Below are 15,334 nucleotides of genomic sequence, written 5' to 3'. Positions count from 1 at the left end.
CCAGCGCAAGTCCCCTGAGGCAGCCTGGGTGTGTTGCAAAAGTGCCGTAAAGTTCCCAGGGGTGGGTGGGGAGCAGGAGGCGGGGCCAGGATCTTGCAGTTATGCCAAATTCTGACCCCATTCCCTGGTGGCACAGCTCCGGGCTGCTCAGATCTGTGCCATCTCGTCAGGTGGCACAGATCAGAATAGACCCATTGGGGCCACTGCATTGCGACATGGGGTGAAAGGAAAGGTTCCCTCTTGCCTCAGGTTGTACTGCTTTTGGCAGCAAACTAGTGCTGGATGCAGCGCAGGCTCACTGACCTGCCTGTTTCCAGCACCAGTTAGGATTACGTCCTCAGTCAGTATTCAAATTATACATATTTATTTGGTTTAAAACATTTTACCCCATCTTTCCTCTCTATATGCCACCCTTAGCCACCATTGGTAGTGCAGCCAGTCTGTCTCTGTCTGTGGGTTTGTGAAAGCTAAAATGAATAAACTATTTTTTTTCTTTCCCTTATTTCTCCCCTCCCACCAGGGTATTGAATGTGTTTCGGCATTGGGTGGAACACCATTTTTATGATTTTGAGAGAGATCAGGAGCTTCTTGATAGATTGGAAACATTTATTTCCAGCGTAAGAGGTATGTGACTTGAGTTAGAGGAGCTAATTTTCTTTCAATCCAAGTATACTTCCTCATCTGGTTTGGCTGTTATTGCTGAGTTCCCACATACAGCTTTTTATGAAATCCTTGGACTGTGCTTGCTTGGGTGTGTCGCTGTATCTGAAGAAATCTTATTTACAAGTACTACAGGCCAGTGATGTGTTGTCAGTTTCCTTTCTAGTTCACTTTCTGTTTTACAAAAGGAAAAGTATTACATTTCATCTCCATGATCTGAATCTCTTTGGATCCGTGTTTTGCATAAAATACATAACATGTGTTTTGCATACTTAAACAATTCGTAACACAACTGCTTATACCTGAGCGATGCTTCGTCACTGTGCCCCTCTGCCTGGTCTCTGTAGGTTAGGATGCTAAAATTGAGTGTTGGGCGGGTTAGGACAGACAAAAGAAAATATTTCTTTACTCAGCGCGTGGTCGGTCTGTGGAACTCCTTGCCACAGGATGTGGTGCTGGCGTCTAGCCTAGATGCCTTTAAAAGGGGATTGGACGAGTTTCTGGAGGAAAAATCCATTATGGGGTACAAGCCATGATGTGTATGCGCAACCTCCTGATTTTAGGAATGGGTTAAGTCAGAATGCCAGATGTAGGGGAGAGCACCAGGATGAGGTCTCTTGTTATCTGGTGTGCTCCCTGGGGCATTTGGTGGGCCGCTGTGAGATACAGGAAGCTGGACTAGATGGGCCTATGGCCTGATCCAGTGGGGCTGTTCTTATGTTCTTATGTTCTTATGCTGGCAGTCGATAAAAACTACCAAGTTTCCTGTTCAGCTGCTGATCCAGTAAAGGGCAAAGGGTGAGCAGGAAGGGGTCTGGGAGCACTAACTACTAAATTTGCTACCCATGATCAGCCTACTTTCTGCCTGGCCTTTTTCTCAGATGTGTTAAATGCCAAATGTATTCTACTAGAGCAGTATTTGAGAAACTGTGGTTCCCAGCCTGATGTGCAGTGGGTCATGAATTCATGTGCTGGGCCACAACATGGTGCTCCTTCTAGCTCCACCAGGCCTTTGTGGGAGGCCCAAGAGGCCTCTTCCAGATTGTGCCAGTCTGGCAACCCATTCTGCAGCCCTTAGAAATGACCCGCAGAATCAAATTCCAGTTGGAAAACACAACTTCTGGTTTGACTTGAAATTGCTACTGGTCACTTCTCTGGGCTATTCTGAGGTCTGTGGAGTATCGGGCTGATCCAGAGGAGGCCTCCAGGGCCTCCGAAGAAGGCCTTTTGGTGCTGGAAGGAACACTGCATTGCAACCCAGAGGACAAGGTAGGTCACAGCACTAAAAGCTTTGGGAACCATTGTACTAGAGCATATTAAAACTGTTACAAGTTCCCCAAATGGAATTAAACAATCAAGTTCATCCCAGATGCGCACTTACTCCTGTCATCATAAGAACATGACAGCCTATATTTGTTTTCTTTGCAAGGCCGGCATTGGTTGTTTCATGCACCTTCTCACTGCTGCTAAAATGTATTTAAAGCATCTTTATGGTTTTCTCAGAACGTGCTGTTTCTTCCAGGTAAATCCATGAAGAAGTGGGTGGAATCCATTGCCAAGATTATCAGAAGAAAAAAGCAAGCTCATGCCAATGGCGTTAGCCACAACATAACTTTTGAGAGCCCCCCACCCCCAATTGAGTGGCACCTCAGCTGTCAGTTTGAGACCTTTGACCTCATGACACTCCACCCCATAGAGATTGCTCGGCAGCTGACCCTCTTGGAGTCTGATCTCTACAGGTAAAGCATTGTTCGTTGGGCTGCTGGTTTCCTGTGTCATGTGGTTTGAACTGCTAAGCATTCCTCTCCTATAGATTTCTTAGTACAAACTCAAGTTGAATGTTATATAGCAGTACCATAAATATTATCATGGCTACCAGTGAAAGGGTGAATACAGGTGAGCAAGGAGAAATTAAATCTGGATAAACCAGACATTTTCCTGGTCAGTAGGCCTGCTGATTTGGTGATGGTGCACCACCATGTTCTGAATGGGGATCATATTGACCATTTGAGAGTACAGTTGGCCCACGCCTTATATGAACTTTACTTGTGTGCATTCAAGTATACGTGCCAAAAGAGAGAGAGAAAAAAACAGCAATTTGAATAGGTGACTCTGCCTGCCAGTCCACTGACTCAGTATATGCCGTGGAGCAAGCCTGAAATGGGAGGATGAAGATATTGTTCCCTCAGTCATCTTAGTTCCCATGTCTCTAGTACTGTGGTTTTAGTTCTTCAAGAGATCTTTTTTTGGTTTTGTTTTCAATTTAAGGTAGTTTTAACTATATGTTATTTTGGTTTTTTGTGGCAACTTCAGATGTAACCCCCATGTAAGATGTGGGCTGACTGTAGTCCTAGATGCCCAGGTGGTACCTGTAGCCAAAGTGCTTTTGTCCTGTCTATGCCCATTCTCTCTCAGGTGGACTTGGCTATGAATATGTATGAATATGTATGTATGTATCCAACAGTTCCCAGACTTTACTGCACACCTCATTCTCTGTGGTGGATTGTGACACTGCTGACTGGAATGACTTACCGGGAGCCTTCAGAGGTCTCTTCCAAGCCACGCCATCACTGCTTTAGAGTGTTCAAAGTACTATTCCAATGTTAAGTCTTGTTTTTTAGCACTCAAAATGCTTAATTGGCTGCTTTTGAAAGGAAAGGATTACATAGTAAAAATGTAAGGAAATTTACCCCATTGGGGTTATCTAAATTTTTGATTGATCTTCTAGCCCATATTTTTTCTTTTTTTATGTGATACAAAATAGGGCCTTGAATGATAGAATTGATTTAGAGTTCAAATATAGATGACTTGGGATGATAAAAGGTTCACTCTCACACCTGGGCTTTATTAGAAAATTACCTAGCAAGCTAAGAGGCAACAGCCCTCCATGGCTAATTACAAGTCCTCCCTCTTGTTATTAATGTGTTTTGTATCTTGTTTCAATTCATGTTTTTAACTGTGTTTTTAATGATTATTGTACGCTGCCTTGAATCCCTTCAGGGAGAAAGGCAGGGTACAAATTAAGTAAGTAAAATAAATAAATAAATTTCTAGCTCCAGGATCTCAGTACTGCAGTTCAAGGCCATGAGATATTAACGCTTCAGTAGTTTTAATACCTGGATTCTTCCTGAGTTTCCTGAACCTTGTATGCATGTTTTAATGTTTCAGGGCCGTCCAGCCATCTGAACTTGTTGGGAGTGTCTGGACAAAAGAAGATAAAGAAATTAACTCTCCAAATCTGCTGAAAATGATTCGACATACAACAAATCTTACTCTTTGGTTTGAAAAGTAAGTGAAGGTAGAGATCCCTGGGATTTCAGTTGAGCAAGTTGCTGCTGTGTGAAGCTCCTGACATTTGATTTATCAAACAAATATTAAATGTTCAAAATCCTTGCTATTTGTTAAGCATTTTGAAAAGGCTTAAAGGGCACAACCACCCTCAAAAATACGTTGTGGACTCCTTGCTTTATCCAGGTTACTCTCATTGTTTCACATGCGCACACACACACACACACGTAAAAAAATGGTGGTAATATGTTGTAGCAGAAGGATATATTCTAAGATAATGAGCTATGATTACCAAGAGTGCATCGATGTTTGCACCAGTGCAGGGGTGAGGAAGAGTCACCCTCTCATCAGATGCATTGTACTCATCAAAACTGTCAACTCCTTCATGTTGAAAAACAATTGGATTGAGGTGTGCATGTCTCTTCCCCAAGGCTTCATGATAGGTTTCACATTTAATTTCAAATTGCATTTTACAGAGGGTCTGAGGGCATAGACTTGAAGGTATATGCTACGACTCCCTCACTGAGGCTGGGGCTAAGCAGGTCTAGGTTTTGATGGTGGTTGGATACGTGGCTGCTTGGGGTCTGAATGAAAGTTACCTCAAGATCCATAATCAATACATTGCATGTATGTAATGGATAATGTGTAGGATCAGGAGGCCTGAGTTCAAATGCCTACTCAGCCTCACAAGGGGGTCTTGCACAAGTCACTCACTTGCTTTTAGCCTAATTTTGTTAGTATGAAAAGGGCAGAATCCCATTATATGCCACACTGTGTTCCTTGAAAAAAGGGCAGGAAACAATGTTTAAAGGCCCATTCCTGAACTCCTTTAGTGCCAGCGTTGAGCTGAAGTGCCTGGGCTAGGTATCACAAATGTGCTGGCCCAGCACCATTCGATACTGAGCATCAGCACCATGTGGAGGGCTGGCCAGCTCTCCAGCAGTGCTGGCCGGCAGTAAGTAGTTTTGTGGCGGGGGAAGAACCAGGACAGAAGGGGTGGGATCGGCGGAGCTCTGCTTCGCTGCATCTGGAACACCATGTTGGACTGGAAGCCCGACATGGAGACTTTCAGGTCTGTGGCGGCAAAATAGCTGGCGCAGACTTGAGAAACCCTATTACAGGGCTTGGGGCTTTCCCCCAGGGAAGGGGACGAAAGTCCCCCTGAAGAGACCTCTGGTTGCTTCGGTGGTGCCAATGGATGCAGCAGTAGCCACTTTGGCGCCACTGCACCCAGCAGAGCTGCCGGCTTCAGGATTGGGAAGCTCATAATTTATTATCCTTATTTTTAATATAAAAAATAATCTAGCAAAAAAATCTGTGGATTTTATCTCTCTTATGAATCAGGTGTATAGTGGAACTGGAGAACTTTGAGGAGCGAGTGGCAGTATTAAGCAGGATAATAGAAGTTTTACAAGTTTTCCAAGACCTGAATAATTTCAATGGTGTGCTGGAAATAGTCAGTGCAATGAATTCTGCTCCAGTGTACAGGTTGGATCACACGTTTGAGGTAAGCTCCGGCTGTTGTGCCAGTGTTTGGAAATGTCATATTGAATTACTACTGAAGTTCTGTATAAATGTGTGCAATTTTTGCTTGGGGAAAGTTGTGGGTGGACGAGGGACGGATTTTTTTTTTCTAAAACCAAAGAGGCTATTCTTCTAGAATTAGATAAAGTGAGAGACTGAGGGCGCAATCCTGACCAGCTTTCCAGCACTGGCATAACTGCTGCAGTGGGGCATGTGCTGCATCCTGCAGTTGGGGCAGTCACAGAGGCCTCCCCAAGGTAGGGCAATGTTTGTTCCCTTACCTCAGAGTTGCATTGCCCTTTCATTGGTGCTGGAAAATTGGTTAGGATTGTGGCCTGAAGCTCACTATAGTGGATTTATCTGCAGACGTATTTCTGTTGTATTTGAAAAAGATTCAGTTTGTTAGATCATTAGAATGTGAAGCAAGGCTGTAGCTCAGACTTCACAGAAATTTTTCATAACTCCATTTTACATCCAGTGATTTTTCTGAACTGAGCTCTGGCATAATATAGTTACATTGCTGGTAGCGTTTGTGTTTTTTGAACTTCTGTCATGATTCATACATGACTGACATGACATGACATTCATACATATTTTGCCCTGTTGATTATTTCTTGTATTGGGTTTTCTTTATCTGGAAAAATTGCATTCACGGGCCTTGGTCTAACCATGAAATCCAATTTGGTTAATTATCAAAACAGCAGAGTGAAAAATTCAAATAAAGATAATTTATAACATGCCTGTCCAGTGTTATCATGTATAGCAGTGAAGAGTGGAACTGTACAAGTAGGGGTCTCAGATTTCCAATGACAGGGAGTCCCTCACCATTTCTGATTCCTTCTCCCTTAGCTAGAGCTTTTAGAAAGTGCAGAGACAGTTTAGCTAACACTGAAGGTGTTCAGGGAATAGGGCTTGTGGATTTTGCTAAGAGCCTCTCTGTCTTTCTGCAAGTAATTAAAGTACTGAGGAACCCGACCATAATACTTTTTCTAGCTGCTAGCTAGCTACTTTAGGACCACTTTATATGGTACTGGAAAGTGGAATATAACTATTTTAAATAAATGTGTGTGTATTTATTTAAAATATTTTGAATACTTGGAATTTTAAATTTTAAAGGTTTTTTAAAGTATTTTAAATACTTTTAAATACATACATTTATTGTGAAGACTTTTCAGCTTTTTTGCCAATGCTTACACAGTAGACAAATTTGGCAAGGTAGGAATGTGTGACTGTTTCTTTTTTGTTAATTAGGCACTGCAGGAGAGAAAAAAAAGAATCTTGGATGAAGCAGTAGAATTAAGTCAAGATCACTTTAAAAAATACCTTGCGAAGCTCAAGTCAATCAACCCACCCTGTGTGCCTTTCTTTGGTGAGTTACACTACAGGGCAGACGCCTTTTAAAGATTGAAATGGGGTGGGGGACCTCACAGGATTGATTATTGCCTAATAATCCAAAATCATGACAGAAAAATATCTTAACCTACTATTATTTGACCTGGCCTTAAATTCATCCAGAATATGGCGAAGACGTGCTCTTCCCTTTTTGAAATTGCATGTTTCATGTAATTGTGTGAAATTACTGTCAGCCCAATCCTATGTGTATCTACTCAGAAGTAAGTCCCATTAGAGTCAATGGGGCTTCCCCTCAGGAAAGTGTGGATAGGATTGGGCTGTGTTTCTTTTATTTAAAAAAAATCAGTTTGAAATTCCCATTAATATCTTATATTTAAAGTTTGAAAATCACTTGTAATTTATTTCAGCTCCCATCATTTCTACAGGGTATTGAGTATGGGGGCTTCAGTTAGGAAAAAAAATGAGATTTCCCCTTCCTTTGTATATGGTTAGGCCAACGTTTCTCAATGTTTATCCCCTGCCTTAGCAGTTCGCATGATCCAGCTATTGGAAGTGTCACTGGAAGTAACTGATGATGACATCGTCAGTTACTTCTGGGTTGATAAGCTAGATGTGGCGTGACTAACACCTGTAAGAGGCTCAGGGTGGACAGGAGGGCTTTTTATGCTTTGGAGCTCTACCCACCAAACCAAGCCTCCTGCCAGTGTCTGTTGTGTCATGTCGCTGGTCTCGCTGTTGGGCAATATGTGGGGGTCCCACTAGTACCACCAGATACCACCTCAAGTACCACTGGTGATTCTCATGCCACTGGTTGAGAAACAATGCTTTAGACTGCCTGAAGAGAGAGATCTTCAAATTAGATAGTTTAACCAATACGCCTTTTGGACTGTAAATCCTCCTAGCTGTGGCAGAATTAATTCTCATTACTTGATTCTAAATGGATTGATGCATCAACAGTACAGCTCAATATTTACAAATAGTTCTTCCAAAGCATAGTAATATTATTTTTACCTCTGTTTCTAAAAATACTAATTTATTATTAAATCTCTCCACACCATCCTATGGTTTTTCATTTTTTAAATCCCCCAGACACAGCCCATAGATCATGGGGTGTCATCCTGACACTGACCCAACATGAGAACTGCCCCACTGGATCAGGCCATAGGCCCATCTAGTCCGGCTTCCTCTCTCAGCAGCCCACCAAAAGCCCCAGGGAGCACACCAAATAACAAGAGACCTCATCCTGGTGCCCTCCCTTGCATCTGGCCTTCTGACATAGCCCATTTCTAAAATCAGGAGGTTGCGCATACACATCATGGCTTGTACCCCGTAATGGATTTTTCCTCCAGAAACTTGTCCAATCTCCTTTTAAAGGTGCCCAGGCCAGATGCCGTCACCACATCCTGTGGCAAGGAGTTCCACAGACCAACCACACGCTGAGTAAAGAAATATTTTCTCTTGTCTGTTCTAACTCTCTCAACACTCAATTTTAGTGGATGTCCCCTGGTTCTGGTGTTATGTGAGAGTGTAAAGAGCATCTCCCTATCCACTCTGTCCATCCCCTGCATGCAGGGAGCCAGTCACCACCACCTACCCAGCCCCAATACCAGCTGCCAGAGAAGCACTGTCAATGTGAGCCAAGCAGAGGGAGTTGGCAGGTGCACGTCCCAAATCTAGTGACATGTAGGGGTGAGATTCAAATTGGCATGTCCTGATTCGCAACTTACAGCCAAATCCTATCCAGTTTGCTGTTGCTGATGCAGCTGTGCCCACGGGGTGGAACTGCATCCTACAGTGGGGGGGGGGGCAGTCACAGAGAACATAGGCAGAAGGAGTGAACTGATGGTTGAGTTGCTGGTACTTCCTGAAGAGCTAAGCAGGAGAATCTGTGGTTGTATTTTTCTGTTGTCTTGTGTGCTCCCTGGGGCATTTGGTGAGCCGCTGTGAGATACAGGAAGCTGGACTAGATGGGTCTATGGCCTGATCCCGCAGGGCTGTTCTTATGTTCTTATAAGAAGAACCCTGCTGGATCAGGCCATAGGCCCATCTATTCCAGCTTCCTGTATCTCACAGTGGCCCACCAAATGCCCCAGGGAGCACACCAGATAACAAGAGACCTCATCCTGGTGCCCTCCCTTGCATCTGGCATTCTGACATAACCCATTTCTAAAATCAGGAGGTTGCACATACCCATTATGGCTTGTAACCCATAATGGATTTTTCCTGCAGAAATTTAGCCTGATCCAGTGGGGCTGTTCTTATATTCTTAAATTCCTTCTGAAAGTCCAGATATATAATATCCGCAGGTTCTCCCAGCTCCTTCAGGTAAGGGAATGTTTGTTCCCTTACTTTGGGGCTGCATTGCAGTTGCATCAGCACTGGAAAGTATGAAAGGATTGGGCCCTTAGGCTGTAAGCCTTTCCTGAGAGTAAGCCCCATTGAACAAAAAAGGACTTACTTCTGAGTAGACCTGGTTAGGATTGTACTCTTAGTCTCAGTCATTCTGCTACACAACAAATATTTTCACTCTTGGTTACTCATTGAGGATTGGTTTTTCTGAAGGAAGGAAATAAAAGGAAGGTAAAATTGAAAGGATGGTAGAAACCCTACCTTTCTAGCATTGATCATGAACTTAAAAGATGGCACACAAATACAACAATCTAAAATTCTTTTTTCCCTCTCAAATTAGGAATATACTTAACCAATATTCTGAAGACAGAAGAAGGGAATCCTGACTTCCTTAAAAGACAAGGGAAAGGCTTAATCAACTTCAGTAAGAGGAGAAAAGTGGCTGAAATCACAGGAGAAATCCAGCAGTATCAAAACCAACCTTACTGTTTACGGGTTGAACCGGACATACGGGTAATTGGAGTGAAGCAGTGTCCTGTTTTTGTCGAATAGTTTGGTTTTCCTGAAAGGCTGTGAAAGCAGTGGTCAATATGAGGTTTAGGTTAGACAACTGGTGCAGAGCTCAGAATATTCATGTTCCAAGCTGTACTTTCATCAAGTATATATTTTTGAAATAGGCACAAAGCGTGATCCACTCTGAGTATTTGTTGCTAAGCTGAAGCAGCCATTTGTGTCCAGAAATGAATGTTTACTAAAGTGATAGAAAGTTCAGCAACTGAACCTATTCAACTTTCCAGTGCTGATGCAGCCATGCCAATGGGATGTTTCCTTACCTCAGGGCTGCATTGTGACTGCATTAGTTCTTCCTTTTTGAAATTGCATGTTTTGTGTAATTGTTTTCCTGACCTAGTTAGGAGAAAGAATCAGCTAGTTTAGGTGTCATTTATCTGTCTTCTCACATTGACTAATAATTGGATGCACAGTCCTCCTAAACTGGGGCCTCAAATCCTCTGAGACACGCCTGTAGTAATACGGCCATTGTAGAGTTAAGTCTTCTTTTATGAGATGGAGCTAGATTTTTCTTTCTTGTTCTTGTTCCCTTTTTAAAAAAACTTAACAGTAAATCTCAGATGAGCAATGTCAAATAATTGCTGATAGTGTGTTCACCACCCACACCTGTAATTGCTTGAGTCCGCCCCCCCCCCCAATTTTTCCATCAGAGGCTACATCTTCCTGTGCACCTTCATCTGGTGATGTGCCAGGTAGTCAATAAAAGGTAATACTGAAATGGGCTAGTTTTTATGCAGTTTATGTTGTGTTATGCAGGTAATGTTGTCTTTTCAGAGGTTCTTTGAAAATCTCAACCCAATGGGAAGCTCCTCAGAAAAAGAGTTTACAGATTATTTGTTCAACAAATCACAGGAGATTGAGCCCCGAAGCTGCAAGCAGCCTCCTAGATTTGTAAGTATCTTGGTCTGCATACTATTCCATATGTGTGTTTCTGATTTGCACAGAAAGAGGAGGGAGGAATTGCCTTTTAATAAGAGGTGTAGCAGCTTGTCTGGCAATATCATCCCAACCATGTTTTCCAGACCAGAAAGTACACTGTGGTGTATTAGAGCAGCTTCTCTTTTTCCTGTAAAGGCACAAGAGGCAGTTGCCATACTCTTTCCATAGCCTGCCATTGTTCTCTTTCAAGCTCTAGAAAGAGCATTATAGGTTCTGAGAAAGGGAGGGAAGATAGACTGTCAAGTACAGTTTGGAGGCAGATGGCATTGATTTGGTTTTAAAACAGCATTTTATTAATGTAAACATGACATCAGTGTGAAAAGCAGCTTTCATACGGGTTTTGTGTGTTGCCAACAGTCTGAGGCAAAGAGGCAAAGAAGGAAGGCCCATAGTCAGGGAGACAGACCAGGGACAGACTGCACTTGCTCCCGGTGTGGAAGGGATTGTCACTCCCGGATTGGCCTTTTCAGCCACACTAGATGCTGTACCAGAACCACCTTTCAGAGCGCGATACCATAGTCTTTCAAGACTGAAGGTTGCCAGTACAATGTGTGATGTTCTATGCTTCTTTTTGCTTTGGGGCACAGAGCAGAAGAACCCAAAAAACCTAGCAAAGAGAGGAATGGAGGGTCCATGAAAGTTCTTCTTTTTGTCTCTCTAGCCCAGGAAAACAACTTACTCTCTGAAATCTCCTGGAATAAGGCCCAATGCAGGCAGGCATGGCTCTACGTCTGGCACACTACGGGGTCACCCAACGCCTCTTGAGAAGGAGCCTTATAAGATCAGTTTCAGTAGAATCACTGAAGCTGAGCAGGAGTCTGCAGTGTCAGCACCCACCTCGCCAAATATTCCCTCCACTCCGCCAGTGTCGGCATCTTCAGAACTTAGTGTGTTTCTAGACATTGATCTCAACAGCTCTTACGGTATGCATTTTGAATAGCTTACCGCTTCTGTTAACTAACCATGCTGAAAAATGACACTGGGTATACTTGAACCTGTGAGTTTACTGCTCTACCATGGAGAGGTAAATCCAGTGTGAAAGGTGCTCTAGTCCAGTGGTTTCAACCTTTTTCATTCCCATAAATTGCCACGACTCCACATCCGAGCTTTCTGACTCCACTGAGGTTCCAACCCCAAGGCTGAAGAACACTGCTGGAGATAAAATCTGTCAAACTATTACATGACTGTAGATAAAATGGAACTGTGCTTCATGCAGATAATCTCCTTTTTGCCTTGTCTTTCCAGGTAGCAACAACAGCATTTTTGCTCCTGTTCTTTTGCCACAGTCAAGTGAGTACCATAGCAGCCCCTATAGAATTCTAGGGGATCTTTGTTTAATAATAAGGAAGCACGGGCATTAGGATCACTTCACCTAGAGAGAGGGGATCATAAGGAGAGTTAGACTTATTACATTATCAAAGGAAACAACAGCTGCAGAAGTCTTCTAGGGTGGCTGGTTTCTACTTTCAGGACCAAAGATAAACTGAAAAGATACAAGAAGGCGTAGATCAGTTCATTAGGACTTAGGATTGGGCTCTAAATACCTTAATTCCTATGGACTTGAAACTGGTCCTTCGCAAAGGAGAATATTTGTTGTTATAAGTTTATTATTTAAAAGGTTGTACCAATTCAAACTGTTTTAATGTACTTCCCTATTAGAATACTGACATCATAGAGACTGGCCTCTCTAAGCTGTTGCAAAGAACAAGTGCGGTCAAGAAATGATGCCTTACATGATTATAAAAAGCAGAAATAGAGACACTTTTGATTGTGCTGTCAAGAAAGCTCTTTTTTTCTTCTTCCTTCAGAATCTTTCTTCAGTTCGTGTGGAAGTTTGCATAAATTAAGCGAAGAGCCGTTGGTTCCTCCTCCCCTGCCCCCTCGCAAGAAATTTGATCAGGATTCTTCTAACCTAAAGGTATGCCTTTTGTTTAAGAGAGTCTTTGTAGGAAAATGTACTTGTAGATTACAGACAGAGCAGGGATCTTATGTGAGATTTGGCTCCTGGCTCTGCCTCACTCCTTCACCTTGGTCTTTTCATATTTCTTTTTTACCATGCACCCAGCCTCTCTGGTGCTATGATAGCCTTATCAAAAGGAGCTGTGCTTGTTGGTGCTACTGGGAATTTTGAGAGGGGCCTCTCCAAGACTATCCTCCATTCATGTGTAGCTTTAGGTGGTGTGTGTTTGCATGTCCGTCTCAGAATTGATTAGAAATTTGGCATTTTGATAATATCAGCTTTCTGTTTAAAAAAAAAAAAGTAAACTTATGATTAAGGAGACAGGTACACATAAAGACTGGTGCAGGCTCCTTGCTCTGAATGTTCTTTTTCTTGCATGCTACTTCAAGAGACTCGCAAGTCATTCTAGATTACTCCTTCCTGTATTCCCAGGGTGGTTCCAAATCAGATGATGATCCTCCTGCGGTTCCACCCAGACAGCCGCCGCCTCCAAAGATTCAGCCACGAGTCCCAGCTTACACTGGTCTGACTGACCAGCCACTGCAGAGTCCTCCACCACCACCTCCAAGAGACCCTCTTCCCGACACCCCTCCGCCAGTACCCCTCCGCCCTCCAGAGCACTTTGTGAACTGTTCGTTCAATCTCCAGCCGCCACCTGTGGGACGCTTCCACAGAGATCCTGAGCGGCTCCGGGAAGCCGGCACGTGTCCAAGCTCCCCCAACACTCCTCCAGGCACCCCATCACCTCGGGTTTTACGTCGCTGGTGTGGGCTCAGCCCGAATCCCAACACCCTCGCAGCTCCCCCAGTTCCGCCACGTCAGAATTCCAGCCCTCAACTACCAAAACTGCCACCAAAGACTTACAAGAGGGAGCTCTCCCACACTCCTTTGCACAGACACTCTTTGGTGGAGAATGCAGAAAGTCCTCAATGACCTTTGCTACAATAGTCATTGACACTGGAATAGTAGCTGTAAAGTTCCCGTTTTGTTTTAATTTATTCCGATAAGGCAGTGGATTTGAGTACTTTGGCAAGTCGTGCTTGTCCCCAGAGTGCTGCTGATCAAGACTCGTTCTAAAAAGCATTGGAACAGCAAGAGCTAAGCCGCCACCTCCTGGCCTTCTTACTCATCACAACAGCATTGTCCTCAGGTGATCGGTAGCACTGCCTCTTCCTCAGTACCGACAGTTTTGCCAGTACAAAGAATATTGATTTTGCACTGTAAACGACACACTACACAAATTTTAAACTGACATCAGTACATTGCACTGAGCCAAAAATGTAAAATGGTTCTCTGGTGAGATGTTTTTTTTTCCAAACTGGAGCACAAGCAGCCTTTTCTACATACGTATTTTTTGTAAGGGCACAAGCTGCCAGGAGGGTATCTTGATGAAATGAATAGGAGTGCTGCAACCCTTGCACAGCCCCTGTTCGTGTCAGCGGGTTCGCCAAAGGGAAGTTCTTGGTAGATTGTGCCCAAAATTGGTGGAATTGCCACCCACACAAGAAGATGTATATCACATTTCCATGGGGCTTTTTTTAACCGATTTGACTACTTGCCTTTTCCATAACTCTAAAGATTTGTGAATGACTGTTACTGCTGTTGGAGTGTTAGTTGATATGATGTCTTAATTTCCATTGATTTTTGCTGCTGAAACTGACCAGAAAAGGACAAGCAAGTGAAGAAAACCAGTGCACTATAGAGAGACCTTCAGCTACGTAGGCGACATGAGAGCTGCCTCATCCAGTTATCGGAGAGTATTTAGCATGTGTCAGGATCGTTTGTGCCTTTATCATTTGGGCAGCAGGGGTGTGTTAAGCTAAAATGTTGCCTGCTGTTTTGACGAACAAAGCTATTATGCCATATTATGTACAGTTGTTTATAGTGTATATTTACAGATGGATAACCTGTATACGTTTCTGTGACTTGAGGCCTGTTCTGCAGCCTGTTGTTCCCCTGCACTGTACACACTTGTAAGTGGTTTCCTACACTTTAGGAACAAAATGTTCTCTGGACTCAAGTGACTCCATTTTAGACATTCACTTCCACTGCACAGGGTCCTTTTTGGAAATGAGGTGTTTCAACCAGCAGGTGCCGAAGAGCTTTATTTTGACTCTTTCTGAATTTACAAGGAAGACCTTCCTTTGGCCAGCAGAACCTTTTAGTTAGTTGGAGCTGTTCACAAAATGACTCTGGTTCAAGTACTGTAGAATCCAGGAACCTTTTTCTTGACTGGTCTGTGGCCTTTTACTGTGCTTTGTATAAGAGTTATTAACCAGATTAATAAATCAACCCGATCTTAATTTTTAAGAGAGTGCAATCAAGTTTTTGTTTTCCTTGGAAAGAGAACATGAGGGTACGAACAGAAACAGTCTGAGATGTTTTGGTTGTGGAAATGGAAAATCCGAGTGGGTGCCCCCTCCAGCCATGGTGGAGATGAAAATATAATTGAGGGTGCAATCCTAACCCCTTATGTCAGTGCTTTCCAGCACTGACGTAAGGGCAATGCAGCTCTGAGGTAAGGGAACAAACATTCCCTTACTTCAAGGAGGCCTCCGTGAGTGACACCCAACTGTAGGGTACAGCACACGTCCCATTGGAAAGCACTGACATATGGGGTTAGGATTGCACCCTAAATGACAATTTTCTGTCCTTCAGTGATGCCCCAACTTCACTTACCCTGAGGTGGGT

At 43.4% G+C, this 15,334-nt stretch overlaps 1 protein-coding gene across 1 annotated transcript in view; it reads left to right on the top strand.

Moving 5' to 3' along the window:
* Positions 1-14,953, top strand: part of SOS2 (SOS Ras/Rho guanine nucleotide exchange factor 2) — a 36,056-nt gene extending 21,103 nt beyond the window's left edge. The window contains exons 13-23 of the mRNA XM_066630125.1: positions 521-624; positions 2,183-2,399; positions 3,829-3,948; positions 5,293-5,455; positions 6,724-6,841; positions 9,515-9,687; positions 10,519-10,635; positions 11,345-11,606; positions 11,929-11,973; positions 12,492-12,601; positions 13,076-14,953. Of these exons, the coding sequence (XP_066486222.1) occupies positions 521-624; positions 2,183-2,399; positions 3,829-3,948; positions 5,293-5,455; positions 6,724-6,841; positions 9,515-9,687; positions 10,519-10,635; positions 11,345-11,606; positions 11,929-11,973; positions 12,492-12,601; positions 13,076-13,576 (1,930 nt within the window). The 3' untranslated portion in view covers positions 13,577-14,953. The remainder of the gene's footprint in view (positions 1-520; positions 625-2,182; positions 2,400-3,828; positions 3,949-5,292; positions 5,456-6,723; positions 6,842-9,514; positions 9,688-10,518; positions 10,636-11,344; positions 11,607-11,928; positions 11,974-12,491; positions 12,602-13,075) is intronic.
* Positions 14,954-15,334: the final 381 nt, after the last annotated feature.

This window comes from Tiliqua scincoides, chromosome 1, assembly GCF_035046505.1.
Source record: "Tiliqua scincoides isolate rTilSci1 chromosome 1, rTilSci1.hap2, whole genome shotgun sequence".
NCBI lineage: Eukaryota > Metazoa > Chordata > Lepidosauria > Squamata > Scincidae > Tiliqua > Tiliqua scincoides.
Note: the sequence above shows the minus strand (reverse complement) of the source record. Positions and strands in the feature narration are given on the sequence as shown.